The following is a 15,321-nucleotide window of genomic DNA, read 5'->3' as shown; positions in this document are numbered from 1 at the left end:
AAGTTAACGAGATGCCCATTTACTCAATGTTAAATGGACTTACCCCTATATTCTTACTTTTCCAGCATACCTTCTCTCTCTCTCAATTTTTCACATTACATTACACAGAAAAATACAACAATTTCACATATTATTGCACTAAAATTACCTGTCTATGTACAAAAGTCATAACAATATACATCCTGACCAACATGAATCAGCAAATGGATTGAGCATTATTTTTCATGCAACTAAAACACTTATAATATTTTGGCATAACTGAAAAAGGAGTGACCTTTTTCCTTTTTGCATCATCAGATATTACATAACAGATAAGTAATCAAAGAAGGGAAGCAGAGAATAAATCTAAATGATACGCATTTGTTAGTCTAAGGTTGAAAAAAAGTCTAATTAAAATATGCAAGCCTTTTTAAAAAATGAACATTTTATCTTACACAAACATATTAAATTTAACTGTAAAAAGTATCAACAAGGAATACTGAAAATATTTCAAACAATTTCAACAGATAAAGATAAAGTAAAATACATTATAATAACCTGTCTTGAAATTTGATGTCTTTGTCGTTTCCGAACAGGAGATAACTCTGGGGAATATTCTCTTGGTTTTCTTCGCCTCCGTTTGCCTTCTTCCTCAGCCTGCACCAATTCTGGTTCTTCATCTTTTATTGCACTAATCTTTGTAGAAACTACTGAATTTGTAACAGAATGGCTTGACAATTTTGCAAACACACATAACAAGAAATCACTGATTTCATCCTAAAATTAAAAGTATATATAAACTAACAAATTATAAAAATTATTGAGACTAAACAGAAACAGACACATAATTTTAATTCAAAATGTTTTAGCATATAAGCATAGAATTCATTATAGCTCATGATTAAGGGTCCATGTACAATTCTGCACATGAAAATTAAATACATTATGTATTTGATCAGTCCAGGGGCTGATGCAGATTTTATGCCATGCAGCATAGTTTAAATTGAGAAGTAAAATCTTAATCAGCATGATTCATAACAGAAGCCTGGCTGTTGCCACCACTGCTGCTTGCTTAGAAAGAGAAAGCTGTTGATCAAAACAGACTTGAACACCTGATGTTGGCACAGTTCATAATGTCAGTTGTGCTTTGTCAGTAAGTGTATTTTTGCCAACCAAAGGTTTGATACTTTTTAAACACATTACTATGGGAAATGTGTAGACTCAAACACATGACAGCGTCACATTTAAGGAAATGAATAGATTTTTATATGTGTTTTACTTAAAAACAAAATTCTATTGTACATAAGAGGATTTCATAAATATCTAATGTATATATCTGAAGCATGAACACAGAAAGTGATCTAAATACCACTATTTGAGGTGAAGCTCAGTATACATTTCATTTCATCATAAAAACTTTTACATATGTAAAAGCTATGGTTTTCAAAACAGGCATTTAAAGCAGAGTGATATTTAGCCTATATGTTAAAAATGCAGGATTTCCCTTAGTTTGCATAAGAAACTATTTTAAGTTTGGTATCTTTTCTGAACTTCTCATTTTCCTCTCGCATTTCCTCACCAGGGATGCAAATTTAAAGTGAAGAAAGTATAAAAACAGACGAAACTAGTAGTTTATTCAAAGTACAATTTCGATAGTCAGCGCATGTAACTATTTTCTCCTTGCTGCTGTTACGCTGAGTTGCTGATATGCTTTTTGGCCATTTATTAAGTATATCGCCACGTAGGTTGTTGAATCAGCCTAGCTAGCCTTAAACTAAATTGTTAGTCCAGCAGTACTATTTTACGTTTGAATTTATTGTCAGTTCTTAAGTTCCACCGTAAGTCATCAGTTTTATTGTGAGCATGAGTTCATGCATTTATGGTAAGAGTTTGACAAATAATAAAGGGTATATTTTACCCTTCTTCTGTGCTGGTATTATTCGTGCCTGTGGGAGAAGTCACCAGGTTTCCTCATAAGATCACATAAAAATTTCTGATGGAAAAGAAGACCAGATCTTGCGAACATGACTGTAGTTCACACACCTTCATCTAATAACATTGTTCTTTCTCCCCCCCCCCCGAATGATTCATTTGATAACATGCATAAGGGTAGAATGATCTAATCATAGCTTCCTTCTCCCATTCTTGGTAATATCTGCACCTGCTAAAGGTCTTGATGATGTTATGCAAGCAAAAGTCTTAGTTCAATTGCATATTTGAGGACCAATTTTTAAATTATATAAATTTCATTAATAACTTTAATTAGGTTACGTATTTCATATAGATTTCAAATGGTAAGATTTGCATTTGAACAATTTTATAAAAAGCTCTGTAGCTGATTTATTTTATAAATTTCACTTTCATTATTGATAAGATTTCACATATACCCAATAAAACATTTAATTAAAATTTCTAATGTACTTTATGAACCTTATTTGTTGAATAAAAGTATATTATTTGCAATTATTTGCACCTAAATCCATTTTTTTATCAATCATACCAAATAAAAGCTCTGAGCATTAACTGAAAATATTACAGCTTTATTATAAAATAAAATGACTTCGAGTAAATCTTTATGGATAAATAAAGTAATTTTTCAAAATTTTAAAAGTATTAAGGACAGAAATTTGGGGGAGAAAAAGAGGAAATAATAATGAGTAAAGCAATGGTCATTCAAATCAAGCAATGTGTTAATGAAATACAGTAGACTCCCGATTATCCGCGGAGCGGATTATACGCGCCTGCTGCACAAAGTGTTTTGTTTCCCCCCCCCCCAAGCGTAAACCAAAGAAAATAAAAATGTTCACAAAACTGAGTGAAACGTTAAATTTGCTAACATCGTGCTTATTTATGGCAAAAATATCCCAGGTTTTCTCGGAACATTCCCCTCTGATGAGTAAGTGATTTCTTACTCACCCTTGCAAGGTCCACTCAACCGCCCTCTCTCGTCTTAATCTTACTGACACGTCCACTTCCTCCCACTCGCCATCGTTAGTTTAAGCCTGATAGTGTTTGCGAACCGGTCGGAGTTAATTTCTTATCTTTTATTGTGTTCAGTGCTTGTGCTTTTTGGTTTTGTGTTACCGATTTAAAATGTCAGGAAAACGAAAGAAGGTTGTGCTGACGATTGCGCAGAAACTAGAATTAATTTCCAAAGTAGCAAACGATGCTACAAGTCAGCAGATGGAATTGGATTACGGAATCGTGGAAACAACAGTGTGTGACATTCTAAAGCAAAAAGGCAAACTGTTCAACTTTGCATCAATGTTGGACAGTGCTTCCGCAATGAAAACGCGAAAACTATGAAGGGTTCTACCTTTGATGAGACAGAGTGGTTAGCTCAAGTTCGAAAAGAGGGTACTCCTGTAAATGATCCTATCATTGTGGCGAAGGCAAAAAACTTTTTTGAGTTGTTAGGCCTGAAAGGAAATTTTGATGAGTCTTCTGGCTGGTTGATTTGTTTTAAGCAGCGACATGGAATTCGAGAAATTGTACTTCATGGGGAGAAACATAGTGGTGACCAACAAGCAGCCGAGGATTTCCACCATGAATTTGAAGAATTTGTTTTAAAAGAAGAGCTATCTTTTGAACAAATTTACAATACCAACGAATCGAGACTTTTGTGGAAATGTCTTCCCACACGCACTTTAGCATTTGAAAATGAAAGTAAAGTGGCAGGTCATAAAAGCATCAAGGAAAGGATCACTATCATGTCTTGCAGTAACGCAACCGGTGGACAAAAACTTAGACTTGTTGTCATTGGAAAGTCAAAAAAACAGAGATCTTTCATAGGCCAAAGGCTCAAGGATAGAAAATTCGCTCGTTGATTACTTTAACCAAAAAAAAAAAAAAAAAAAAAAAGGATTGATGAACTGAAACATTTTTCAAGAATGGTTCGAAACAATCTTTGTTCTTCAAGTGCGTAAACATCTTAAATCGAAAAACCTGCCTGAAAAAACTGTGCTGTTGATCAATAATGCACCTTCTCACCCAGCAACAAGCGTGCTAAAGTCTTCTGATGAACAAATTTTTGCAAAGTTTCTTCCCCCAAACGTTACTGCACTAATCCAACCCATGGACCAAGGAGTCATTGCAACAATGAAGAGAACATAACGAACCAAGCTGCTAATGACCAAAATTGAGGAAGGTTATGATCTGAAAGCGTTTTGAAAACACTACACAATCTTGGACAACATCTACAATATTGCATCTGCATAGGACTCAGTGAAACCGTCAACAGTCATAAAATCATGGAGAAAACTCCTGCCTAATGTTGAAGCCAACAACAACCTAACCCCTTTGAGTTGTGAAGAAGAGAATGAAGATGTAGACACATCCACGGCAACTCTTGCCGATATGGTGAAAACAGTTCCGGGTGGTGAGAACGTCGATGCTGAAAACATTAACGAGTGGTTGGAGTGTGACGTCAACGAACCTGACTTCGAACGCTTGACAGATGACAAAATTGTGAAGAAAGCAAGGGGAGAGACCGAGAATGAAGGAGAGCGAAGTGAAGGCGAAGAAGAGCCCACTGTAAAGATGCGGAAGACTCCCAAAGTGGCTTTGAAACAAGTCGACGGACTGCTGAGCTAATTGGAAGAATAAGACGACGCGGAGTTGGCTGAGAAACTTATGCTACGAAAAATGCAATCTCGGATCAAGAGAAAATGCTTCCAAAGCAAGAAGCAAACACAAATGACTGATTTCTTCAAAAAGGTGTAGTTTTACAGTTATGCTTTTATAATTACATAATACATTACAGTATTAAAACAGTACATACGTATTAATTTTTCTGTGTATCCTTGACGCCTCTCGTAGTACAAAGCACTTTTCTGCTTTCATTAACAAAATGCATTTTAGGCTAGTTTTGAGTGATATACTAAAATATTAAACGTTAGTTAAACATTTTCTGCTGTTTATTTTACGTTGTATTGTACATAAAACGATTTTTCAAAGTTGGAATGACTGTTTTTTTCTTTTTCTTTCTTTTTTTTTGGGGGGGGGCTATACGCGTTTTAGCTTTTTTCGGATTACCCTCGATTTTTGCTATCCGTGGCGGCCACACCATCCAATTTCGCAGATAATCAGGAGTGTACAGTAATTTTTTAAAACAGCCTGTTTATTGTATTCTTTCCCTCCTTTTTTTTTCAAATGTGGTTTAATAAAAATAGTTATTTCAACTATGAAATTCTGCATTCGGATTTACTTGGGCAAAAGTAGAAGAGAAAAAATATATTCCCATTTATTTCAAATGAAAAAGTGTTTTAAAAACTAATAAATTGCAACTTTTTAAATTAATTTAACTATTAACAGCTTTTTAAAGGATGCAATAATCAATAAATGAAACAAGGCTGTCTAAGACGTAGAAAAGTTATTTTAATCTAAAAAATGGTAATATTTTTATGATATTAGAATGAAATATATATATATATATTCTAATTGACTTCAAAACTTCTATAATATTAATAGCATTTATCTTTAATCGATTAATTAGTTTGCAATGTAATATATGATGAGACGAAAAAACCTTTTGAATCCACTTTAAATCCATTTTACAATCCGCTTCAGAAAAAGCAGTCCTTTTTTTGCATCTAATGGTTCTGTGAGACTAAAGGTGCATCCAAGGGATAATAAGAGGTTTTGTAAACAATAACAACATTTATTTACATGAAAATATATGAAAATTTCAATAAATTACAGATATATTATTAGGCATCTCTGCCTTCCATGTCCTACACCTTTAGTGTCCTGCATGCCACTGACTATTGGGATGAACACAGCACCCTCTAATCAGAATGACGCTGGAAATATGTAATACTTCCCACTGGAACTCACTTACCATTGAATTTTAACTAAATTTACATTCATGAACCATTTAAAATTACAAGAATAAAAATATAAATAGCATATTATATCAAAACAAAGCTTCAAAATTATTCAGTCACTTGACATACAAAAACAAATTACATTTTTAACTTCCAAAGAAAATTGTTCAAATATCAAGCTTTAAAATATAAGCACAATTAAACTATCATTAATACACAGGTAGAACATTAACAGGTTGCAACTCAATTAAACTAACACAATTAAGGATTAATTTCTAGATTATACACAAGTTGTACTGAGCATTTTATTTCTTTCTTAGGAGTCTGAATAAGAAGAGAACAAACTTTTCCATCTCTTCCTGAATATAACTCTAAAATTTTTCCCATCATCCACATATTTCTGGGATAACGCTCATCATTAATCTAAACAATATCGTTCACTTTAAATTAAAATATTTTACCTGGTTGTAGAGAAATATAAGCTGATCTTAGAATTAAGTAAATATTCCTTTCTCCACCTGTTCCAGAAGTGATTCAAAAGTGTTTGCTGATATTTATATTTCTTTACCAAAGAATTCCTATTAACATTTAAATTTTCATTTTTATTCAACCTTTTACCAATAAGAAAATGAGATGGGGTGAGTGGAGAGGGTTCTGATGGTTTGTTGTACAGATACGTGATAGGCCTGGAATTAACCAGAGCTTCAATTTCCGAAAAAACAGTTTCCAATTCCTTCAAAGAGAGAGAGGATCGCCCAACAATTTAAGCAGATTTTAACTGTTTGTATCTGTCTATACCTTTAGAAGAAAACAAATTTTTAACTTAATCATTATCTATCTGATTCCACCATTTTTTCAATTCACAATTTGCTTTTTTAAAAGCTTTGGCGTTATCAGAATATATAGTGGAACATAATCCTCGACAAGAAACAAAATCGTGGGAATCCTAACAAAAAAGAATCAGCACTTATGTTAAGAACTACTTCTAAGTGGATACCTCTTGTCACTGCAAGGCTGAATATAAGTAAATAACACTTTGAATTAAAATCACGAACAAAAAAATGATCCGGCAAAATCCACACCGCATATATCAAATGGTGGATGCTCTTGAATTCTATCAAGCGGTAAAGGGACAACCACCTGCATTCCAGATTTCACTTTGAATCGTCTACAAATCAGACAGTTATTTAACACTTTTTTCACAAAATGACGACCTTTAACAATCGAGAATTGTTCTTGTAAATGTGTTAAAGTTGCATCAACTTTAACACATTCCTAAATGGCACATTTTAGTGTGAGAATCACAGATAAGTAGCTCAACAAATTTATCATTAGATGGAAGAAGCCAAGGATGTTTGGCTCGCATATCGTTACTTGAAAACTGTACACGTCCCTTTAAACAAAGTATATCATCAAGTTCAGGATTCGAACTAAATATGCGTGAACTCTTATCGATAGTTCCTTTAGAAAGAAGTTAGGTAACTTTTGTACTATAATGCTTGAATTGGGTAGCTTTGATCCAAAAACTCAAAGCTTTCTCGAGTTCTGGAGCACATATAGGTCCATTTAATTTTGTAGAATTTGGTTTAGAATTGTGCACAAACCTTTTAATCCAAGCAGTAACACGCAGTAATCTACTTATTTCGCTGAAGTCATTAACATCCAGTAACGGCGACATAGGTAAGTTTCCATTAGCTGAACTGGTTACCATGGAATTAACCAGTGCAGTCCGTCGCTCTTTCACTATAACGTGTTCATCACAGATGTCATTAAAATGATGTAGCGATTCTTGAAGAGGCCATGAGAAAAGCGGTTTAGACAACCAGACAGGGCTTAACCACCACAGAGAACTTGTAAGAATCCTCCTAGCTGATTCTCCTCTAGTAGTAAGGTCTGCGGGATTGTCGGAGCCACTGTAATGGTTCCAACACTCTGGTAGAGTCAGCGACTGCACTGAAATAGACCTTGTAAATAATTTCCTAAACGTGCAGCAAGGAGTGCTGCCTTTAACTCTAATCTTGCAATCTACTATTGAAAGAAGGTTTTTTGAAAGTTTCTACACTTTCAAAAAACCTTCTTTCAATAGATACTGATTCAAGTTCACAAAGTTCAGAACACCAGGTTCTCCATTTATTTTGTAGGTCACTTGGCAAATCTTCATCCCATTGTAAACCACGTTCTCACATCTCTTGCAGAAGAATTTTCACAGTGATTACAAAGGGACTAATCAGTCCACATGGATCAAATATCTTTGAAATAACTCTCAAAACGTGACGCTTGGTGATTCTAGCATCAATGGAATCCCTAACATCTCTTAAATCTAATTTAATTTTATCCTCAATCGGATCCCACTTCAATCCCAAGAAACCTGTTCCTTGCCCGAAGTCAGTATTTTCCTCATATCCGTTTTCAGTCCAAAGTTTATACAATTCCGGACAATTAGTTTTTCATTTCCTCAAATGAAATACCGCTGCTTTTAATATCTCTATTGCCGTAGACGTCAAATGATAAGCATCTTGAAAGGTATTGGCTCCATAGCAGAGATCATCAACATAAAGAAAAGAATGTAACATGTCATAACATTTTGGATGATGTTCCTTAAATTTCTTAATGTGAAATTTCAAAACGCAAGCCAAGGAAAATGGCAAAATAGTTAAATCGAATGGGAGACGATTTAAATGGAGAGTTTCGGTTGAATCACCTACCTCTTCGGGAAACCACAAAAATTTAAGGTATTTTCTATCTTCCTCCGCGATCTCTATCATAAGAAAAGCTTTCTCTAAATCTCCGCAAAATGCAACTTGATATTCTCGAAATTTAAGAATTATGTCCAATAAATTTGCATAAAAATTTACTCCCAGTTCTAGAGACTCATTAAGAGATTTATTATTTTCATTAGCCTTACTGCTACAGTCATAAACAATTCTAACTCGAGTTGTTTCCTTGTCATCCCTAATTACCGCTCTGTGGAGCATATAATATCCTGAATTTATATCTTCATTAACACATTTTCCCACAATCTGACATGCTAACTGATCTGATATAATTTGTTTATACTGGTCATAAATTTCTTGATTTTTATTTAGTTTGTGCTTTAACGAATCAAAACGCTTTTTCACAACCTCATAATTAGACTTCAACCCAATTGCAAGTCCGAAGTTTTCCTTTCCCATCAATCTACAAACGTACCTTTCCCCATTAAATTCCAGAGAATTTTCAAATTTTTCAATCAACTGATTGTCCATTCAGAAAAGTTTTGTTTGTCTGACTGAAATTCTTCTATTTCCCAAAATTTTTTCAAATCGCACAAAATGGAAGAAGAGTCCATGACTAAACATACATTTTCATAATTATTAGTCAATTTATTACTTCCTTCCACTCCCGCTAGAAACCAACCAAAACAAGAATTTATCACAGTAATGTTTTCATTTAACTTTACTCTCTCATCATAAACAACATCCCAAAATGAATCGCATCCGATAAGTATTTCCGTCTGACAGTCGCTAGAAAATGAATCAGCCAAACGTAAACCTCTTTCCTTCAACGCATTGTGAATAGATACATCAGGAATTTTTAAGGACAAATTAGATATATATTCCGTTATGACAGCTTCTAACTCGTACGATTTTGAACTTTGATTCCTATTGCGCAACGTCAATGAAACGATACCGTTTTCCTTCTCACATGGCATTTTGTCTCCGAAAGCAAAAATAGCTATTCTTTCGTAGCGTATTGGCTTTAATTTTAATTCTTTAACTAATCGAGATGAAATAAAACTTCGATGACTACCATTGTTTAAAATAACATTAGTTAAGACTGAATTTTTATCCGAACAGGCTAAAACTGTGCATGTTTGCAAAAAGGGCTTATTTTTGGTACATATATTACTATGAGACACAGAAATATTCTCAGCGTTTTTATTAGATTTAGATTGTGAGTCATTCAAAACAGTTTCACTTTCCACTTGCTTCTCACAACCTCTCATCGTAACATTAACAGGTTTATTTTTTCTACACACTGACTCATGATGAAAATTGCTTAAACAATTTTTACACGATATTTTTGCCCTACATTTGCGAGACGTGATATTTTTTAAAACAACACCAGCATCTAGCTTCAATCTTTACCTTATTTATTTTTTGTTCTATATCCAATTTTTTACAACTTACGGAATCGTGATGACCGTCACAGTATAAACAAACATTTTTTATTTGTGTATTTAACACTGAAGTGGTTGATATATTTTTAGGCTTTGAATAGTTTTTCTGCTAATTTTAACCACTTTGATAATTTCGGAAAAGGATCATTTCGTTTCATAACTTTTTACGGGGTTCATCAACAGTTTCGCCAATTTCCCTAGATTCGACTTCATTCCTCAAAAACATAATAATTTCCGAAACCTCACAATTCACTTCCCTGTTTCGTTTTTTAAATCTAACACATTTGGTGAAAATCTAACACCAAATCTTGTGGTAGCAACTTCAATAATACTGGATTCAATAAATATCCATATGAACCCTCTGTTACATTTAATGAACGCAGATTTCTTGTATTAACTTCTATTTCATCGTATAATTTACGCAAATCCTTAACATTAGACGAACATCTCACGGGTTCTAAGCTTAATAATTTAGTCATGTAAGAATTTATAATAGAATCAGTTCTACCATATCTTTGTTTTAAAAGCTCAAGACATGAGTCATAGTTTTTCACATGCAATTCAAAACCCGCAACAATGTTATATGCAGGATCAGAAAGAAGAAATTTTAGATATTGGAATTTTTCAATTTTCGTAAGTGAATTGTTTGAACTGATTGTGCTATCAAAACAGTTTTAAGAATTCCATCAATTTGCCAGAATCACCACAGAATCGCGAAATTTTTAACTTTGGTAATTTTAAAGCCGTAACGGTGTTTTCGAAACACTAGATGTGTTAAGAACTGAAGAAGTCCGCTGAACATTTTCTGCTGCTAATTCTTTAATTTAATCTTAGCGAACCTTTTAATTCACTTTTAAATTTTTCTGGATCGTCTATGAGTGCTTCCACCTCTAAATCATGGCTTTTCAAGATCTGCTCTTTCGTTTCTAATAGTTCCAGTAGTTCTGATAATGATCTTACGTCTTCAACAACTTCATCGAGCTTCTGCACTCTTTTAACTAGTTTAGTAACACTAGCACGAACGTTACTTCTTTTTTCAATTATTTTCGAAAGTTTATCCGTATTAACTCAGAATTTGTGAGTTCAAAAGATCTTACCTCCACAGTCCAGTATGCAATGTTACGTATCCAAAACCATACGTAAAGTATCCAAACTTCTCAGAAATATAATCCAGTAATGATGACTAATTACTTCTGATATTCCACATTCCCGGCCGATGCACCAATTTTGCATCTAATGGTTCTGTGAGACTAAAGGTGCATCCAAGAGATAATAAGAGGTTTTGTAAACAATAACAACATTTATTCACAAGAAAATATATGAAAATTTCAATCAATTAGAGATATATTATTAAGCATCTCTGCCTTCCATGTCCTACACCTTTAGTATCTTGCCTGCCACTGACTATTGGGACGAACACAGCGCTCTCTAGTCAGAATGACGTTGGAAATGTGTAATACCTTTATTATGTCCAAGTGTACAGATGTAATTTAACAAAATCGTCCAAATGGATTTGGGAATGGTAAAAATAGATATTTCTTCTGAAATACAATGCCTAAATTTTTTTTTCAATTACAATACTTCCTTTACTTTGTACAAGGAAGTAAAAAATGATACAGTCAGAAGGTTGAAGATCAAAATGATATTTTTTCTAGTTTTTCTAATATCATATGTATTTCATTAGATATTCAGAACAGGAGACTCTTATAGAATGATATTAAAAAAGATGTAAAAATATCTTCTTAAAAAGCATTTGTTCAGGATGTCCAGATAAAGGAATTAAGAGATAATCTGTAAACGTTATAAACTTGGTTGTACTTCTTAAAGCACTTCCACGCTTCTCTTTTGAAAGTTACCAATTATAAAAATTTTGTATACTTTATCAGTTGAAGTGCAGGAAAAAAATAAACACGTGTTTTATGAAAAGCTTCATAAAAGTTCCATTTCTCTGTTACTCATCCACAAAATCCATTATTATAAACAGAAAATATTCAGTCTCATAAACAAATGGCTGAACTCAGCAACTACGAGCAAGTAAATATGCGTACAGAATACTACTGCATTGAATACATGTCAAATTTAAAAAAAAAAAATGAATTTAAATAGCTTTTGCTTCATTAAAAAAATTACCTATACTTTTTTTTTTTTTTTTTATTTATGACATTATTTTACACTTTACTATACTGCATTTATAAATGAAATTTCTATACAATACAAAGTCTGAGATCTGGAATTATCAGGACTTTGGCGACTACATTTCGGAAATTTTTTATTTTAGATCATCAATTAAATCTGTAGAAAATATTCCTTATTAATATTTCATATTTTGCAAAAAATATTTATCTGAATTCCCATCATGTAATATTTAAAAGTGAGTCAAAGCTGAAATGGCATTCTTTTCTGGACTTTAAATTAAACTATTGATATTTGCTATTCCATTAACTGTTTGATGTTTGAAACATTGTCACAACAATATAAGACTTTAGTTATTTTATCTTCATTTAGACTCTCTTTTTTACATTGAACAGCAAATTTCATTTTTTACATGATCCAAAAACCTTTAGATCTGTAGCTTTCATTATCATGAAATTCAGTAGCTGGCTATATATTTGCATTTCTAAGAACATAGGTAAGCACATCCTCTCATGATATTGTAATGCCACAGACAGGATTTCATATAAAAATACTTCTAGAACTCTTGGATGATTTTACTGCTGCAATGGTTTTTAAAAAGCTCCTTCATATTTGCATTTTAGTGCAAAATTCCAATATCCCTTACCTGACTGACAGATATAGCTTTGTGGAATAAAATGAACATTTTATAACACACCAAAACAGTAATTTGATAACGATAATAATAATAATAGATGGAACAAAATAATAAGCAGCTTCAAATCAGAAAGCTAAAGAACAGCAAATTAGCATTGTCAACTGAAGTTCCTTCAACTAATTCATTCTCCTTTCTCAGTTGTTACGCCAACAAAAGAAAACCAGTATCAGCAACATCCAATTCCAGTCAAATAGTTTCACTTACTTAAGTCAAATAGAAAGATGCTAACCTCCCACAGCCATTCAAGGGTCAAAAGTGTAGTTATAGAATGCATCAATAAATGCATTGTCATTATCCATGATGCAATTCCCTAGCCAGTAGGTCTCTGAAAGTGACACACCGTAAATCTTATCTAGTTGGGCGAAAAATCAATACATCTGTTATTGAGTATTACAGTACACATCTTAATGTGATCGGAGTTAATGTTGTCATTTGGATACTATTATCAAATTGCCAAAGTCCCATGTGTTTATATCAACAACTTAATTAATGCTATCAGAATGTTACAGAATAAATTTTTCAAACTGAAGTAAATTCTCCAAACAAGGTTTAAAAAAGTTTTTTAAATTGGCAAATGACTGAACTATGTCGCCAAGTAAAAGATTAAGTTAACAGACTGCTTGGTTTTTATTTTAGTCAACCATTTAAAAAATCAGGTAAAAAAGCTTCCTTTTGTTTAGCGCAGATTTTTAATAACTTTGTTGATTTCGAGAACAATCAAGTACAGGTCTCTCTTCTTTGGACAGAAGATATCTGCCAGAGGCTTGCAAAATAAATCCAAGATCATGTTATAAACTTTCTGAAGAACATAAAGATGAAATCAGTGAATTCTCTATAAATCCTGATATAAGGAACACCTCCAGGTATTAAGATTAGAGGTAAAACATTGGGGGAAAATGATTTCTAGAAACACTACACACACTTCATAAATGAACTTTTGCATAACATTTACAAACAATCCACTAATAATGACTATTTTTTTAGTTAAAATGCTGTAAATATAAGTATTTATATATTTCTTCTCATATTTTATATTAAATTATGTTGTTGATTTGATCAATATTCTTTCTCATCATCTAATGTTATCAAAATAACTACAAGCAAACATGATCACTTAAAGTGGCACCTACTGTATATTCTCCATTCCTAGAGTTTGTAAGATTAGAAGTACAACATTGGGAGAAAATGATTTCTAGAAACACTACACACATTTCATAAATGGACTTTTGCATAACATTTGCAAACAATCCACTGATAATGACTATTTTCCTAATTAAAATATTCTAAATATAAGTATTTATATGTTTCTTCTCATATTTATATTAAATTCTCTTGTTGATTTGATCAGTATTCTTTCTCATCATTTAATGTTATCAAAATAACCACAGGCAAACATGATCACTTTAAGTGGCACTTACTATATATTCTCCATTCCTAGAATTTGAAAGTAAAAAAAAAAAAAAAAAAAAAAAAAAAAAGGCGGGGGTCTGGATATTGGATTATTCCAAATACTGGATGTCTGGATTTTAGATATTGTATTAGATATTCAAATGACTTCTATGCATTTATATAATATTGCTAAATAGCAACTTAATTACACTTAAACTATTTTCTCTCTAATAATGAAATGAATGAAAAAGACTAACCAATATACAACGATCCACCATTGCTTGTGTTGTACCTTCAAACTTCATTTTTGTTGGAGACATATTTAGGTAGTCATCACAACCTCCAACCACAACAAGACCAGTTTCTGCCCGCATGCGTGATCGAAAATCTTCAACATCATCAGTAGAACACATGGTTGCATTCTGACCCACTACAAATAAAGTTGGTACTTTGCTATCCAATAATGGATCATCTAAATCCTATATTTAATTAAAAGTAAGTAATTATTATAAAATAAAAAGAAGGAAATTTACAGTTAGCTTTTTAAAATTGCTATTAGATTATTATAAAGTCTTTAAAAGAATTTAAGTTTAATATCTATAGTTAAAAGAGCTTAAATGTACTTAGCATAAAATACAGCTTCCTAATATTAAGTCTTCAAAATTTAGAAAATACAATAACAGAAAAGTATATTATAAAATATAACTGCTGATTCATTTAAAACAAATTTCATAAAAAAAGTAATAGTAAATAATTTATTATAATATACCATGCAACATTTCTCTGTTTACAGAAGAATGAAGATTTTTTTCCCCTAAAAGCAAATGTCCTTTTCTTTAGGTTATAAATAGGATGAATACCACGGAAATGCTTATGTGGCGTGTGTTATTAGATTGATTATAATATTTGATGGCAACAAATTGAAAAATGATACGTCAGTTATAGTTTTCAACGCAAATTGCCAAAACGAAATTAATAGTCCTTCAGGGCAAATTGCCCCTTTGGACTAATTAGGCTGCAGACAACTCTAAATATCCAAACTGACCACATATCATTTTCAAAAGTGTCTGAATTGAGTACTTGAGTCTTAAAACAGAAACTGAATAGTTAAAAGAAAGCCAAACAATCTGATGAATTCT

At 32.4% G+C, this 15,321-nt stretch overlaps 1 protein-coding gene across 3 annotated transcripts in view; it reads right to left on the bottom strand.

Moving 5' to 3' along the window:
• LOC118204494 (uncharacterized) overlaps positions 1 to 15,321 on the bottom strand; it is an 89,291-nt gene that overhangs the window by 36,826 nt on the left and 37,144 nt on the right. For all 3 annotated transcript variants that reach the window (XM_085813970.1, XM_035376806.2, XM_035376807.2), the window contains exons 10-11: positions 14,440 to 14,661; positions 538 to 756 (exon numbers count right to left, since the gene is read on the bottom strand). In XM_085813970.1, coding sequence (XP_085670096.1) covers positions 538 to 756; positions 14,440 to 14,661 — 441 coding nt within the window. The remainder of the gene's footprint in view (positions 1 to 537; positions 757 to 14,439; positions 14,662 to 15,321) is intronic.

The sequence above is a fragment of the Stegodyphus dumicola genome, chromosome 3 (assembly GCF_044657685.1).
Source record: "Stegodyphus dumicola isolate Sdum_Otavi_A_Nest chromosome 3, ASM4465768v1".
NCBI classification, from domain to species: Eukaryota; Metazoa; Arthropoda; class Arachnida; order Araneae; family Eresidae; genus Stegodyphus; species Stegodyphus dumicola.
The sequence above is the reverse complement of the archived record's forward strand: the minus strand, read 5'-3'. Positions and strand labels throughout refer to the sequence as shown.